Source organism: Pteropus medius, unplaced genomic scaffold, assembly GCF_902729225.1.
Source record: "Pteropus medius unplaced genomic scaffold, Ma_sr-lr_union100, whole genome shotgun sequence".
NCBI classification, from domain to species: domain Eukaryota; kingdom Metazoa; phylum Chordata; class Mammalia; order Chiroptera; family Pteropodidae; genus Pteropus; species Pteropus medius.
In genome coordinates, this window is record NW_024342473.1 from 17,932,313 (window position 1) to 17,950,422 (window position 18,110).

At 32.8% G+C, this 18,110-nt stretch overlaps 1 protein-coding gene and 2 pseudogenes across 2 annotated transcripts in view; 2 read left to right on the forward strand and 1 right to left on the reverse strand.

Moving 5' to 3' along the window:
- Positions 1-1,446: 1,446 nt before the first annotated feature.
- Positions 1,447-18,110, reverse strand: part of MINDY2 (MINDY lysine 48 deubiquitinase 2) — a 60,213-nt gene continuing 43,549 nt past the window's right edge. For both annotated transcript variants that reach the window (XM_039865470.1, XM_039865471.1), the window contains exons 7-9: positions 11,805-11,978; positions 9,426-9,620; positions 1,447-7,822 (exon numbers count right to left, since the gene is read on the reverse strand). In XM_039865470.1, the coding sequence (XP_039721404.1) occupies positions 7,694-7,822; positions 9,426-9,620; positions 11,805-11,978 (498 nt within the window). In that variant the 3' untranslated portion in view covers positions 1,447-7,693. The remainder of the gene's footprint in view (positions 7,823-9,425; positions 9,621-11,804; positions 11,979-18,110) is intronic.
- On the forward strand, positions 7,818-9,503 carry LOC120604586 (60S ribosomal protein L36-like; annotated as a pseudogene).
- Positions 16,475-17,351, forward strand: LOC120604585 (GTP-binding nuclear protein Ran-like; annotated as a pseudogene).

Below are 18,110 nucleotides of genomic sequence, written 5' to 3' on the forward strand. Positions count from 1 at the left end.
AATTCCTACTTGGTTATGATGTATGTTATATATAATCACATATATGATGTTCATATATACATATGAATTATATTTAGTAAAATTTTTCAAAACTGCTTTATTGAGATATAATTCATGCACCATACACTTTATCCACTAAAAGTGTACAACACTTAAAACTCCTCATTTAAAGTTCTTGGCTTGATTTAAAAAATCCCTAGTCTGTTATTAACAATCTGTTATAATTTATGGACTGTCTATTATGTATATGACCCTTTTTGTATTTAATTTTTACAATTTTGAGAGGTAGAAATTATTCCATTTTAGAGATTAGAAAACAGGCTGTGCAGAATTAACTTGATCTAGGACTAAAAAGTACAAAAAGGGCTAATAGGCCCAATTTTGAAGATTTCTGCAGGGTTTTAAACATATGTGACTTAAAAAGTCTAGAGTCAGAATTTGAACACAGACGCAGCTTGGACTTATCTGTCCCCTTCCAGGTATATTTGTGAGGGCAGGCTCTGGAGTCAGACTACTTGACTTCAAATCTCAGCTACAATAAATTAATAGGTGCCTGCTTCATAGGATAATGTAAAGTAAGGAAAAAGACCCTGTGAGAAGGCTGTGAAATGGGAGAACAATGTTGTATACCTTAGTTTTGTTGAGGCTGCTGTTCCCCATGTGTCATTCCATTGGCTCTAGGAAGATTCAGGATGGTACCCAGGGAAAATCAGAGAGGAGGGGTGGATAAACGGTTAAGGAGTTTAGTTCCAAGTACATAACTTTTAAGCTAAAGGAGAAAACTGATTCGATAATCCAGCTCACTTACCTTATTTTAAAGCACAGGTAAGCAATAACTATAATATGTACGTATTAAAAAAAAAATTCCTGTAAATAGATATTTGAGTTCATTTAAAGTACTAGTGAAAATAGTTCATTTAAGGTACTCAAGAAAATCAAGACACATGATCTGTGTCCTTAAAAGGCTCACAATCTAAAGTGCTACAATGAGGGGCAGTCAGCAAAACACTGTGGAATGATTAATTCTGCTGAGAGGGCTGGGGAGTCTAAAACTTTCACAGAGAAATGTCATATATTAGCTGGTTTGGACATTAGATTGTTGACAAAGACTTTACATTAAGGTTGGCTTGGTGTAAAGAGAAAATGATCCCTTCTCAGCTCTTTCTAACTTAAGTCCTCCAAGAGGATAAAAATATCAGATACATCAAGTCTACCATTGGGATCAGGTAGTTTATCTAGTATATGGTCTAGAGTTCATTGTTTCTTTATTCACAGCCTAGGGTGTGTGTGTGGGGGAGGGGGAATTTATCTTTATCAAGAGTTGGCCAAGTATATTGATTTAATCCTTTGTAAATTTGAATCAACATATCAATTCCCCATTTCCCCACTCATTTTAAATTTATAAGAAGTAGCTTAATGAGGTGAATATACATAGCAGAAAGACTGTTTGGTCTAAATATCAAAGTTTATTGAAATAAAATATAATCTATAATAAAAAATACTAAGGGTATTATCACTGGTTACAGTTTTTAGTAACAAGAAATCCAACATTTTAATCCAAGAATGACACCATCCTTGTGTACAGTAACAAACATGAAATTAAATGTTGAATAATACTGAATAATTCTGTCAGAAACATTTTAAACTAATATGTTCAATATGCTTTTTTAAGGAAAATCTTCCAAAAGTGAAAAATTTGAAACTTATTTAAGATATAGTTTTTAGAATTAAATAGTTTTAACATAATTAGCATTTAAGACAATAACTTTTTTCCTAGCAATTCATTTCAATCCTAAGATGGGTAGTTGCTTTAAAATCTATATTAAAAAATGTATTTCAGTGCTCTTTCCTATCAATCTCTAGAGATGCTATTATTCTTAAACTGGAATTAAAGCTGGTCATAAAGCAAAACATAAATTATTTCAGAAGTAGAAAGGGCATTAAAATAGTAAAAGGAAGGAGGAGAAAAAATAGGCACTCATACACAATCTATATATTTAAACTCTTTGAAATCTCTATTTCAGTTGGCCAATCTTAGCCTGGCACAAAGAGATCTCTGATGTCTCATAGCAATTTTTTGACCCAAATGGTCTGACAGTAGAGGAAAAAAACTTGTTTCTTCTTGCTAGATTTCAAGATCACTTTCTCTGCAGTCTATAACATTTCACTTGCTATTCCACAAAATATGTGCCACAATCCAATTACTTGCACAATTCAAGGAAACAAGACTCACATGCACTAACTTTAGGAAATGACTTTCAGGGTTCCTTTGAAGTTTCACAAGTAAAGATTATCCCTTGTACTGATCGTTGTGTAGCAATCACATCAATCTTCTATCGTAGTGTCCTACTTATGTGTGGATCTGTGAAAACAATTGTCATTTTATTGAGGAACTTATCCTTTTAACAAAAACTGTTGGAAGCTTTTCAAATCCTCACCTTTAAAAATCTGTGAAGCTTAGATATATCTTATATCCTATATGCTCTGAGCAAAAAGTTATTTTACACAAGATGTAAGAAACAATAAAAACTGACAAAATCGAGAGACGTACAGAACACCTTCAAAAATGAAATGTGAATCTTAGTCTTAGAACACATCTCATTAATTAGAACTGCTCTGTCAGTTATTTTTTATAACATCCATTTAAAGAGCTAGCTGATTTGAAAATTCAGATGGGCATCTCAGTTTCCTGACTTCCTATTTGAAGGTGTAATTACTAAAGCCAAAGAAGCCAGGATCATCTTCATAACAATTTTATTTTGTACAACCTCTAATATAGGAGGCATCCTTGCCTCTGAAAGTAGGGTATTACAGTGAGAATGGATTTAAGTTTTTAAAGCCAATGGTGAAAAATTAGGTGATTTGAAAAAATTATTAGAATTAGTATCACATGAAGTAGACTTGTGTAGAAAAATAATACAACTTTTAGTTCTTTAATCTATTGTGGTTTAAAGCTAGGTTTTATATTTGTCATAGTATTTCAACACCTTATCTGATAGTCCCATTCCCTAAAAACCATCTGTTAAAGGCAGACAAGTCTAAATCCTTCTCAGAATAGGATGAAGCTGAACTTGAGGCAGTAGTTGAAGACTTTTACTGTTTTTGCATGTTTTTGAGAAATGAAATTTTGAGAAGTGAAACTAGAATCCATGATGTAAAAATATATATGTGTACCACAATTTATTAAACTCTAATTTCTTAACAGCAGAAACACCACGATTAAGATACATGCCCGAACTGAAATTTAGATGGATCTTCAGAGTTAAATTTATCAGAGTCCTGCAATTTGTGACTCAGACTCCATTATCTCTATTTTGCAATTTATTTCGTTCAGGAAGCCTTCGATTTTAAATTTTAGTTTGTTTTATAGTGTCACCCGAGGAGAGTAACCTCAATTCTTCATGTTTTCCCAGTAGCTTCATAAGTACTTGACTTCAGTAAAACAAAAAAACAAAAAAAACTCACACGTACACACACGCAAAAACACTAAATTACCAGAGAACCTAAGAACTGATTCTGTGAGTTCCTTTACCATTGTGTCACTTTCTAAAAGGAATTAAACTGCATATTATCAAATAACTTTTATACTAAAAAACAAAATTTAAATAGCCCTAACAATGATAGTCCTTGAGAGATCTAAATGAATTCCATCCATGCAATAAAGTTTACATATATGGTATTGGCAACCTGATACCATTGTACTTTGTTCCATGGAGGAAAATCAAACAGAATCTAAATATTTAGGTATATGAAAGATATTGGAAAAAATAAATTTTTAATGCTTTTTATTCTTCCAAAATACTCTTGATTTTGACCTTATAGTCCACAGAACACAAAAGCAACTGTAAAATGCATTTTGGGAAGAAATGATGCCATACTCAGACAAGATAATTCTACAGATTTTGACAGCACTGAAAACTGGCTTAACAAATACTGTCATTGGAGGGAAATCCTGCACATTCAAGAACAAAAGATGTGTAATATTTATGATTATTTCAGTAACACTCTGTGCTTATACTATGCCCTTTATTCAGGAGTGCTTAAAGTAAGCATTATTCACATACCTAAGAGTACATTGAGGCACTGAAAATTTGCCCATGGCAAGATCAAAACCAGGTTTTGACACAAAATGATTTGAAATTCCACATTTCCAGGTCCTTAAAATATAAATTATATTCTATCTTTAATGCCTCCATCTTACTTTAGCAAACATTAAGTTTACAATTACAGTTTAAATTGTATGCTCAAGTATCATGCGATAGGTAAAGCCCATTTTTCCATCATGTCTAAAATAACTGGTATATTGAATAGGAAAGTTAGATGAAATGTAACCAATTTGCTTTTGCTTTTTTTAAAAAAAAAATTTAAATAAATGATATTGAGGACAGTTCTGGAAATTCTTGCCTTGACTTTTCATATGCCTACATTAACATAGGGACCACAATTCTTTCCTTAAATATGTTTGATTTCCAGTCCTTTCCTTTCAAGATTTTTACTTAGTGAACTGAGTTGGTGATTCATTGAAAAGAAAATGTTTTGTGCAAATAAAAAATGGTTAATATTGGGTTCAACTAAGCTCTAATTTGCTTAATTAAACTAAGATCATGAAGTATGAGGAAGAATTTGAAACATGAGGGATAAGTAGTCAAATACTAGAAATCTGAGACTATAAAACAAAACATTCCAAAACCTAATCCTAAACTTAAATCTATGCCTCATTCAACTACTAACCTGACACCTTGAAACACAGAAGTTACTTTACCTAAGCACAACGGACCAACATATTATAGGAAGCAGCCAATTAATTTTAGCTGCTTCAAACTGCTTAGTGTGTGTATTCTTAAAATGGTGATTCTTAAATTTGAGGGGAGATTCCCAGATCCTTTGAGAATCTAATAGAAGTTACAGATCCTTGCTTTAGAAACACACACTATGTACTTTTAAGTGTTGATAACTTACTCTAAATCACAGCATTGTTGGTTCAATGGGATTAGACATAAAGAAAATTTTCATATTGTTGATAAAGGCTGGTCACTAATCTTAAGGAATAGGCTTTGAAAGCAGAAGAAAGTGCAGTGATCATCATTCATTCATGTGCCTCTTTTGCTAACTCTAATGGTGACTGGTCGATGCAAATGTGCCCCTTATCTAGCCTATAAATATTAAAAAGAAAAATGTTTGAGTTCTAACTTCTGCTAGCAGTGTACATGTAACAATTTTCAAGTATTGCGAAATACTGTGAAAGAAAGACTTTAATATACCACTATCAAATTCCAATGTACCAAAACCAGCAATGAAATGTCTGAATATATAATTTGTTGCTTTGAGCAAAATATAAGAAAATAAAGACACTAAGTTCTTCATAACCTTCAAGGATGGGAAATCAGTATCTCTGAGAAGTTTGTTTTAATAGAATTGAACATTTAATTTTCTCCCCACAGTAATCAAAGCAAACATTTTATCATTATTATTCTTGGTATATCAAACAATTCCAGGAATGTAAGAAAGTTGGACTTGGAAATATTACATAGAAAAAGGCTGAATTAACAAACAAGATATTTTTTAGTTACTTCTTAAAGTACACATTGACACCTACTTATTTGACAGCAGCACTGCTGCTTTTGAGTGAGGTTTTTTTTTCCTCCAGAGGGAATGGAGAATGGCAGTATTATCCTTGGAACAAATTAAGAAAACAGTAGCAAATAACCAATGAATAACTTCTACACATATATTTTGCAAGGGCAATAAATAGATAAGTATATAATTATGGAAAAGTAGGCCTCGAATATGCTTTTAAAAGTTTCTCAGATTTATTTTGTTTTGTTTTCTTATTGAAATACGATGCACTGTCATTACTATCTGTTCTGGGAAAAACAAATCCTAAGATTTGAGTTTCCTCCTTCAACCAACAGAATGTTATTGAGTAAACTTGGACTAAGGTCAGCTTGTTTGAGCCAACAGAGAATTCTGTGGTACATTTGATAACTTAACCAATGTAAGCATATTCTGGGTTATTATCAAGAGACCAAATATTTTGTATCAAAGTTTTATACCCCAAACGAGTTCTCTGATGATTTTATCATGCTAGCATAGAAAATTAGAAGGAATAACATACGGTATAACATAAACAGACATGCAATATAGAAGGATATAAAAGATACAGCTTGACCCTGGATTTTTCCCTTAGAATAATTCCTTCTATAAATAAGACTTTACTTTTTACATATAGACTAATCCTATAACTGGTCTTGGATCATGGAGAATGTTAAAGACATAGCTTAAGAAATCTAGACCACATATTTTTGTAGTCTATTGTCAATCCAGACCACAAAAAACATTCTCCAAGTGGATGCTCAAGTTAGATTAAGATGCTCTTAAACCAACAAATTTACTGAGGCTTAGAATGTAAATCACATATTTGCAGCAGCAATAGTCATTTCAAAAATGACTAAAACAAACTTTTAAATATAAAGCATATAAAAAGGACTATTAAGGATAGTTTTCTAAACTATATCTAGAAATACAGGAAAATATGTGTTGCCTCATAATAAAGTTCAATAAATATTCTTTCTGAATCCTACAAACACTATAAGATGTTATAGGTTTATTTGGTTCCCATAAGTTAAAAAAATCTGATTGCTTTTACATAAATTCCTCCAACAGATTTTTAATTAATACTTTTTTATTAGACTCAGAGATTATCTTTAACTTCCTTTCAGAAATGTGCTTTTTTGTTGGTTTTAATAAGTGTACTTAATTTTCTAGCAAATAAACATGATTTAAATTTTAAGGTTCAAGGTAACTAGAAAAAGGTAGACATTGAACTATCTGTTTCTCTACATCCCCATATTTACAAAGCCTAGTATCCACTTTTACTCTCATTTATCATAGTCAATAAATAGTAACTATGGTGCAAGTTACCTATATTTTAAATTCCTCAAAATGTCACAACACTACAAAGTCAATAATATCTGATTGTGATAAAATATGAGTATTAGTGTTATGTAATTTTTTGCTATTGGAAAAGAAATACAAATCTTTATTTTTTTCTATTTAAATTAAATCCAAGCTCCACTATCAGTTTTCAAGATAATATCTAAAATGTACATTCCTAAAGAAAGGTAAAGCTGTTCAAGGGCTGAACTAGTCCAATATACAATTAAGAGTTATTTATTCCTGTTATATTTTTTATTTTTATTTTTTGCTTTTTAAATCCCTATGTTAAACCCCTGGTTTCTCACGGATTAGATCATAATTTAATATTGTAAAAATTAATTTTAGAAACTATTGTGCTAATATTTAGATTTCGGGAAGGAATCAGACAAAATCAATCACCTCCATTCATTGTTAGAACAGAAGATAAAATAGCTTACTAACTGATATGAGTTATGAATGTCACTGTGACACAAAATTTGCTGTGATTTGCTTATTTGGCTATAAGTGCAATATTTTTCATGAATGACAGACAACACACAGCATTTCCAACTTGTAACATGAAACTCCAGCTCATGAAGAGTGTACTGTATGACTTGAAAAAGTTTGATTGTAACTAAGTAACAACCTTTCCCCTGAAAAACATAAACAAAATCCATTGGGAAATCAGGCACAGACGGTATTTATCGGTTTTTCTTCCTTTCCTCCTGTTGGTATTGTTTCTCAAGACATAGATGGTTCCAATAGAATCCAACACTTGTTACAAAATGACACAGCTATTTTTTTCCTTTTCTTTTTCTTTATCTTTTTCTCGAGGTTCCTTTCGTTTACGTTCACTATTCCCAGATTGTCTTCCACTTGATGGAGAGGCTTGTGCTGACTGGCTTTGCTTTAAGAAAAATAAATAGGAAGAAATTACCTCAATTTTTTTAAGGTGCTTAATCATAGTTATCTAGAAAGAAAAACCATAAGACTAAAGGTATAATTAATGGAAAAAGAAGCTATTGGTGTACAAACTTGTTATGTGACATGGTGTCTACGTAGTTGCCTCTATCATTCTGGATAGATATAATTAATGTATCTCCTATTCTAAGTATATAGAATTTCAAACAATAAATGATGCCATGTAGGATTATACTGCTTGAAGCCTCAAATTCAAGAAATATTTATGTTGCCTTCTGCTGTGGCAGCCTTTGAGGAGCAGCGGCCATGGCTCTGCACTACCCCATGGCCGTGGGCCCCAGCAAGGGTCACAAGGTGACCAAGAGTAAGCGGAGTCAGCCACCACCGCGGGTGCCTCACTGAGCACACCAAGATTGTGTGGGACATGATCCGAGAAGTCTGCAGCTCTGCTCCCTATAAGTGGTGCATCACGGAGCTGCTCAAAGTCCCTAAGGACTAGTTCATGAAGAAAAGGATGGGGACACACATCCGCACCAGGAGGAAGACAGAAGAACTGAGCAATGTCCTTGCAGCCATGAGGAAGGCAGCAGCCAAGAAGAACTGAGCCCCATCTCCTCTGTAATAGAGCCTTTTCAGTGAAAAAAAAAATTATGTTAAAGATTAAAAAATGTTAATGAAAGTGACATCATTTGGTAAACTATAATAGTTCTCCAAGACCTCATTAAATATTATAATAAAAAGATATTAAAAAGAGAAAAAAATCCTGAGAACTGAGAGTATAGAACAAGTTTATTCTGTGAAATAAGAGAACTTTTTTAGTTAAAAGCTAATCATAAATGGTAGGTTTTACCTTTTAAGCTAGAGGTAATCACTCTTTGAGCTAGAAATAGAAATGTTATATTTATTTTAATGGACACCTCATTTAAAGCTTCATCAGACCTTAAAGGGCATCTTGCTTTCTTGTATACTCAAATCAAAGGAACAGTTCTGGCATGGAACAGTTAAACATAAAAGAAACATTTTTTTCATTTAATGAAATGAGATTTAGTATATAGAAACCCACTTAATAGTCACATTTTCAGTGCTTAAAACAAAGTGGGAAAAATAAAAAGTAGGAAAGTGCTAATCTTTGTTGAATACTCATATATGTCATACATTGGATTTAGTTGTTCTCAACAACAAACCTTAGAGTTAAATATTATCTTCTATTTTATAGATAGAGAACTTTGTTCAAGGTTTGCAGCAGGAAATGCCAATCCACACCTATCTGGCTCTGAAGTATACATTCTTTCTAATAGTACCTCAGACTGCCTTCTAATTGATAGAAAAGGCTTTGCTGAAATCGGTTTATATTCTTCGCAGTTATTAAGAACTTAAAAAATAAATTTGAAAATTCTTGCCAGCAGAACCTCAGGAAAAATAACTTTACTAAATGAGAAAAGTATTAAGATAATCATAAAATTTGGACGTTATACAACCCAATGGATACTAAAATGCTGACATAACTGAAGAGTCAGTAAATTCTCAGAAGAAATTTCTTTATTGTTGAAATGATCATTATATTTAAGAATCAGAACACTAGTTTTTACCTGAGCCTGTGTAGAAGTCGAAGCAGCAGCTGCTGCTGCTTGTTCCTGTTCCTGATAATATTGAGAAGCCCGTCTATCCTCTTCCTCCTGGAGTTTCTTTGCCAGCTCCAAATCACTGATTCCTTCAGGTATTTGTTCCCAATTGATCTCTTGGCTCTGCTGTTCTTGTTGTAGAGATAATGCCATAAGATAGTCCTAAAAAATTAAATTATATCCATCATTAGCTAGGAGAATTTACCCAAGAACTATTCAGTGTAAATATAGAGGTTATAGCTACAAAGCTATGAGAATGGCTTTTTAAAACCATAACAGAGCTTAATCATAAAAATAAGTTATCTAAGTGTTTCTATTTGAAAGTATAAACTTATTTCAGTAATGTTGCCATTGTTCTAAATATATTTGGAATTTATCTGAAATTTTTTCTAGAAGTAGTACATAAGGCGTTCGAGGAAGCTTAAAAAAAATCCCCCCTGCTTACAAAAGAAACATGTCTGTAGATAATTAAGACGAAACAGAAAACCATAAATAAGAAAGTTAAAATTACCATAATATTATTATACAGAAACAAGTACTGTTAATATATATCCATCTAGTTTTTTTCCTACACTCACATATAAAATCAAAATAGCTCCTAACACCTGAAACTACTGTAATTAATCTGTTTTCTTTTCCATTTAATGTCATGAAAGTCTTCTGTTTCTAAAATCATAAGAATTTCCTCAGATTATTTATTAAAAATTCTTCTAAAACATAATTTCTAAAGCCAACATAGTTGTCTACCATATAGTCATATTCAATTATTTAACCATCCCTCTCTCTCCTCCCACCTACACATGCAGATTATTTCTTATGAGAAAAAGTGATGCATCTTTGGTCAAAAGTTATTTTATCTAATTTAATACCCACTTTAAAAATTAATGCTGAATGAAACTGGATTACTCTGTGCACTTCCTCCACCTATAAATAAGAGAATTTTAAATAACCACAGAGGATAGGTTGCTTGTGAAGACCTTGTACTATCTACACAACTATCTTATTGATATCAAGAATTTATCCTTTAAATTTTTCTCAATTCTTCAAACTCTGCCCTTTGCCAAGTCCCATGGTCTTAAATCTACTTCCTCCTTGCTACTTCCACAGACACTATCATATATCGTATATAAAATATATATATGGCTACACACACACACACACACACACACACACATATATAATCTCAACACCTTACAACTAGACCTTCTGTGGCGATCTACTGCTTTACCTTCATTCTCTCTGCTCCAATATTTTGTACATATAGTGGTTAGAAAAATCTTGCTTAAGTAATATTTAAAAAACTACTCTTGTGTATAGCTTCTGAAGGAAAACGGTATGTTTATTATTATGACTTTATCAAGAGAAAGCCAACAGTCCTAGAAAGATTTACATTTGTTTTAATCGAGTATTCTGTACACTCATACCTTGCTATTAAAATTGCCATTATATAACTTGACATACACTAGTTGGTCAAATATCTGCTTCCCCTGCAGAATCTGAGGACAAAACTGAATGACTTATCTTTGTGTCCCTAGGACCTAGTTATAGCGGCAGGAATATAACTGCTCAATGAATAATGGCTAAATGAACTCGCTTAAATTGCACCTAAATTGTTATCAGCAAAGCATATGCCAGCCACTTAATGTAGCCATATTTCTGCCTCAATTGGAGAAGAGGTCACATCACTGTTATACTACTAGTAATAAACACATCTGTGGCAGCAAGACTGCTAAACTATAGTAGGCAAAAATCTTATCTGTCTCAGTTCTAAATGTGAATTCTACTCACTAGTGAAGCTCCTGCTGTGTCTACTCTTCTTTACCTTGGGCTCTAAGGCTTAGAAATACCTACCTACTATTTACCCAGTGCATGCTATCTTCAAGACTTCTTCTTTTCTACTTTTACTGATTAGCCAAAATCTCTCTCAAATATGTGCTCCTCTCTCCATCTCTACCACCCAAGGCTAAGCCATCATTACCTCCTGCTTGGACTGCTAGTCTCTACTTATACCTGTGTCCTTCCTATGTATTCTGCATCTAGCAACCTTTTAAAAAGTAGATCATGTCACTTCCATGTGATATACTTAGCATATTTTCCCTACCACAATTAGAATAAAATTCAAATTCTTTACCATGACTTTCACAGTTCAATATGATCTGGCCTTCTGAACCAAAGTATATAATTAATGTACATGTAGAATGATCGCTTACCTATTTCGGAAGTGTCAGGAAAATTTCACAAGTATGTTAATGAATTAATCTTTAGTTCAAAAGTTCTGGATAACTAAATTCATACTTGAAAGGAATGAGCATTTTAAGCAATACGAAGAAGACAAAACAAATTTACCTGATCTATCTGATCTTGTTGTCCTCTGTATACAGTTTCAGGATCTGAAGGAGGCCGCAGATGAAATTCGGAGTCACAGAAATTTCCATCACCATCAACATTGTGCAGGCTTTCCCAAACAACTTTTTCTTCAGTAAGAAACCCCTGGTCTGTTACCAGCAAATACAGCAGACCCTTAATAAGAGACAACAAAAGAACTGTTAAATTAGTCAAAAATAGTTAATATTTAAGAGAAGTTTTATAATCTGTAGGTTTAAAGCATATTAATTATTCCTACTCGTTAGAGCTGTACAACATAATAGTAGACCAGGTCGGTATCTTACTTCATGACTGAATTATATCTACCTGGCTCTGAGTAGTTTACAATTGGTACACTGTGGTATAATGAGAAATAGGAGCTCTTGACATTCTCAACTAATAAATGACTTATAAACCTTTTGGAGGTTTAAAATCTCATTTCAAAAAACAGAAAAATACTATGAAAATTCCTTTTAAAAAAATCAGGTAGCAAATAAGACAGTCACAATGAAATATCATATTGCCTTTTTTTTTTTAATGAAGTCTATATGATTAATCCAATCCATATCAATTTTTCCTTTCTCTGCACTATTAGCTGCTTTTCCTTCATACAACAACAGTACTTTGTACCTATTTCTATTGCAGCACTGAATCACAATGTTACCACAATTGTGGTTAGGAAAACACTCCCCAGACTATATTTTTTAATCTCTGTATCTCTGGGCCTTAGTGTAGTGTACATAATCAAGTTGGAGCCTAATATTTATTGAATCGATGAACTCATATCATATTTATAGTTATTATCACAATATTTAGCATTAATATATAATTTTTCATATGCATTAGTTCTAACTCCAATCATATTTAAAGTGTCCCTAGTATACTATATAAGGTTTGTAAGCCATTTTTCTTCAGATTTGCCAAGAATATGACTTTCATTTACTTGTTCAGAATTCCACTGGTTAATATAGTGTTTATTTTGCACAAAAATCATATTTTTCCTGTTCTCTCTTATTCACGATTAATCTTAATTTAGAACAAGAAATTCCTTTAAAGGGTTTCATGGTGTGGACAGAGAAATTACTAAATAAATCTTGAAGTTTTAAAAAACTAAGTGATTACTTTTGAATGTTTATCATGTGTGCACTTCGGACATTGCTCTTCCTAAAGTACAAAGTCTTTCCTGTTGTCTACTACCAGTTACAGTCAAGAGATAGCTATAGATACTAATTAATTTATACAGTCATTGAAATTACTATAGCAACATGAAAAGTATTCATAAAGAAAAATGTTTTGATTTAAAGTTTAAAGACATTGTTTTAAGCAAAAATTAAGTCCAGATTCATGCTTTTAAAAAAAAAAAATCAACCCTGACTGTGCTGCATCTTGTCTGATCTTGGAAGCTAAGCAGGGTCGGGCCTGCTTAGTACTTGGATGGGAGACCATCTAGGAATACCAGGTGCTGCAGGCGTAAAAAAAAAAAATCAGGTATGCTTCAATTCTTCAAATATATGAATGCCTACTATATACTCTATGCTAAATGTTTGAGGATTCATATCATGGAAAGTAATGATCCCACATTAGTCTGGTATTAGGTGCCCCCTTTATGTGATTCCTGCATTTAGCACTATCATAGCATTTTATACATTGAACTGTAGTTGTCTGCTTACTTACTCATTAATTTTAATACATTTCAAGCCATGATAATGAAGACCAGAGCCATGGTCTTCATTATCTAACATATTTTTAATAGCCAGTTAGGATCTACCTTGTCTTAGGGTAATTTAAGAGAAAAACTGAAAGTTCTTTCCAGCCAATTTTCTACTGAATAGATTTGACCCTGCTGTTTACACTTATCACAATACATTTCAACATACTGTTATATCATACAATATCTATGCTTTATAATTTATTTTATGTAGATCATATATTAGATTGGCTATTTGTAAGGGGAGGAGCCATAACCTTATCATTAATTTTTCTCCAAATAACACTTTAATATGGGTAATTTCTGGGAGTGTTCTATTAGAGTTATTATCATTCATAGTATATGAATAAGTTTTAACTAAAAGAGTATCCTCTTCTTGATATAGTTGACGTGTCTTCTCATGGACAATCGGCCTCAATTTCTTCCTCTTTTAGATCTGGACATTTATCAAAAAGATCTGTAAGTAGTCCACTGTCAACAATGCTGGATCATTTAACAGTTCCTTTATATAATTTCAGTGTAGAATAGCAAAGTATGTATTAGTATACTACTGAATAGTTTAGGCCCATTTTTTCTGAGAGTTACAGTTAAATCACCATTAAGAATATCTTTTGCTTTTATACCCCATCACTTTTGCTGTATTATCTAGTCAAAACTTTATTTTTTAATCTTTGAATCCTTCTTCTAATCTTACTCGCCAGTCTCTAAAATACTAATTTCATAAAAAATAACTAATACAGAATGTATCTTTAAATTCTTAAAGTATTTATTAATATATATAAATGTATAATTATATAAAGTGATAAATAAATGACATTAGATAATTTTTTATAATTTTTTAAAAATAGGCAATTGTAAATAAAAGAAAACTGATAATATCTGATAAATTATAGAGTATGAATAACATCATAATATCATCACAACTTGTAAGCTGATAAAACTTGTTAAATGTAATTTTAAAAAATTAAATAATTCCAGCCTCTAAAATATGGAGAAAAGCACTGCCTGAATATTTTTGGTTAACTAGCTTTGATTCAAATTACTTAATGTCTTTGGACTTCAGTTTTCCTTTTTTATAAAGTTATATAGAGACAGTTAGATTGGAAAACTTCTAAGATATTTTATAAATTGAAAGAACTTTACTGCTACTTAACATAAATCTCATCCACGAATAGGTCTACCAAGAAAGGCAGAGCTGTTGAGAGTGTGGATTTGAAAGTCAGACTGGAGCTGCTATAAACTGAGTGGCCTTGGGCAAGTAACTTAGGGCCTTTAAGTCTGTTCTCTCAGCTGTAAAGTGATAAAGGAGTAATAATATTCACACCACATGGGAGAGTTGTTAAAATTAAATGAGATAATAAATGTAAAGTGCTTAGCACAATGCAAGGCACATGGTACTTAATGAATATAATATTATACTCATGAACAGCATCTAAATCTACCTCAGTTACTGTATCTATCTCCTCCTCCTGCCATCTATTTAAGAGAAAAAGATACATTTCTCTGCCTATACTGTGGAACCTATCACTTTCCTTACTGTTTTTACTTCCTCTATCCTCTGAACCCATTCGAAAAAATTTTTAAAAAGTGACAATTTTTTATGTATCAACTTTTTAAAATAACTAAATTAGATGAATTTTTACTTAAATGTAGTTTTCTGTGGAAAAAATTCCCACTATAGTCTTAGTCAAAGAGGAAAGAGAATGGACAAATTTATTTCTTTAACATGGCTTTAGTACTTATCTAGGACTGTGTCTCCTTCTAAACCACTTTTCACTTCTAATACCTAAATGTAAAGTAAAAAAGCAAACAAACAAAAGCCAACCTCAAGAACTCTGGTTTTGAATATACTCCAGAGAGGTGTCAGTAATTAGAAACCAAGAGGGAGAGGAAACAGTTATGACACAGATATAAAGTTGACATGGGAAAGGGATGATCAGGAGGGAGTTATGATGGGGAAAGAGCTATGTAGATGTTATCTAAACCAAAGGTCAAGAAGGTAGGTGATCTAGACAGGGGCCAAGAAATCAGTAGTAGTTTATCTTACTCAAGAGCAGGCAGAAAGTACTGGAGAAGTAGAGAAGAATCATAAAAAATAAAACAATAAATAAATCTTGGATATATACATAAGAATCTGACAGTCATGATCATATGGATAATATGAAAAGTAAACAAACTTAAAAGGGTCTGTTTCTAGGGAAAAGGTAGTTTATTTACAACTCATTTTTATACTTTCAAATTTCCTGCCTGTATAAAAAGTCATCTATCTAGAACCACAGGAATGGCCCTGAAAACATCTGCTCTCTCACTAGGATCCCCTCCTGTTGCTTTCAGATCCTAATCTAGTTATGCTGATGAAAAGCACAGATCTTCATAGGATCACATACTCAATGTGGATTTGCCAAGATGATCTGTCCAGTTTAATTATATAAGATTAGGTGGAAGTATGTGGAGCAAGGTCACATAAATGATAGCAGGAATTGGGGATATATGTATTGGCTGCCATTGGACAGATGAGGGATGAATAGTTTAACCAAGGGTTCAAGAAGAGTGCTATTACAACTAATAACTAATAAGAGCTGGACCTGATTACTTTGCTAGGAATGGAAGAAACACCAGAGGTACTTGTCCACAGTATAGGAATGGTAAACCACAAAACTAAGAATGATAAGAAGGCTTACCAACAACAGGAAGTCAATTAGTATTTATGGTCAGAGAAAATGTCATGAGAAGCTGTATAATCAAAACCATAGAGTGTACTATGTTGGATAGTTGAGAAATGTGAGGTTGACTGGTAAATATTATACAGGAAAAAAAAGTCAATTTGAGTAACACATCCATTGTTACTCTGTGATGGCAGAATGCTTAATAAGTCTATTGGGTCTCAGTCAGTCTATAGAGTCAGTCAGATGCGTCTGGAGACGCTACAGGAAGTAACATCACGATGGCTGCCTAAGGAGAACCCCAAGTTCCCTTCAAACTTGTATTGGTTGGTGATAGTGGGACTGGAAAAACTACATCTGTGAAACGTCATCTGACTGGTGAATTTGAGAAGTATGTAGCTACCTTGGGTGTTGAGGTCCACCCCATCTTGTGTTCTATACCAACAGAGGACCTATCAAGTTCAATGTACAGGACACAGCTGGTCAGGAAAAGTTTGGATGACTGAGAGATGGCTATTATTTTGAAGCCCAGTGTGCCATTATAATGTTTGATGTAACTTTGAGAGCTACTTACAAGAATGTGCCTAACTGGCACAGAGATCTGGTATGAGAATGTGAAAATATCCCCATCATGTTGTGTGGCAACAAAGTTGATATTAAGGACAGGAAAATTAAGGCAAAATCAATTGTCTTCTACCAAAAGAAGAATCTTCAGTACTATGACATTTCTGCTAAAAGTAACTACAATTTTGAAAAGCTCTTCCTCTGGCTTGCTAGAAAACTAATTGGAGACCCAAACTTGGAGCTTGTTGCCATGCCTGCTTTTGGCCCCTAGGTTGTCATGGACCAGTTTAGGCAGCACAGTATGAGCACGATCTAGAGGTTGCTCAGACAATTGCTCTGCAGGATGAGTATGATGACCTGTGAAAAAGTAAAGCTAGAGCTTAGTGTCAGAAGTCTAGTTTTATAGGCAACTGTCCTATGATATCAGAGTTAAGCAAAATATGTGCTTAATCTTTGGGATGCTGCAAGAGAGAAATGAGCTTCGGAGTGAATGTGGCAGTTAAAAAAATACTTCCATTTTTTTGGACCTACCTATTCAGCTGTTTTGGAATACAGTTGTTTCCTTATTGAGTTTCAAATATAAGACTGCTAACAGTCATATCACACACATAATAATACTGGTCATCATCATCATCATTCAATCAATACACACACACACACAGTCTATAGAGATGGAATTGTAAAGTTAGTAAATGGAGAATACTTTGCCCAGGTACAGATTTTAGAAATATCTCTACTCTTCAATGCTTTGGTGTATAGAGTCATCAAAAATCTAACCTAATAGAGAATTTGCCCTGCCTCTATCCAATGTCTAGAGACAGGAGTCAGAACAAGGATGTAATGCTGGAGAATGTTATAAGAGACATATACTTCCCCTGTGGCCAAACAAAAGTCCTTTGCTCATACAGCTCTAGAGTTCCAAAAGACTTTAGATGATGAAAGATTTTTAGATACAAGTTAGAGTTTAGTAAATTCCTAAGGAAATTGATACAACCAATAAAGAAGCTGGAGATGACCTTTCCTAAGTAATCCTTTTTGTTCTGCCAATATGAACTTCTTTGTTGGTCTTGGTCCTGCAATGATAATAGCATATGATATGATATGATATGGGTACTAGAAAGCATGAAGATCCTTTCTGCAAATTCTAATAAAGATAAGCCCCACTAATATAATAATAAAGTTGTAGATGTTTCTAACTGATTGTCAGCATATAACAATAGACTGGCAATTTATTATTATTATAGGCCTCTAGTTTTAGACACCATTTATATGTAGCAGAAAGTATTCTATTCATATATTAAATTTATTTATTTTTTTGTTGATAGTATATCTGAATTCTGTGGGATAAACTGT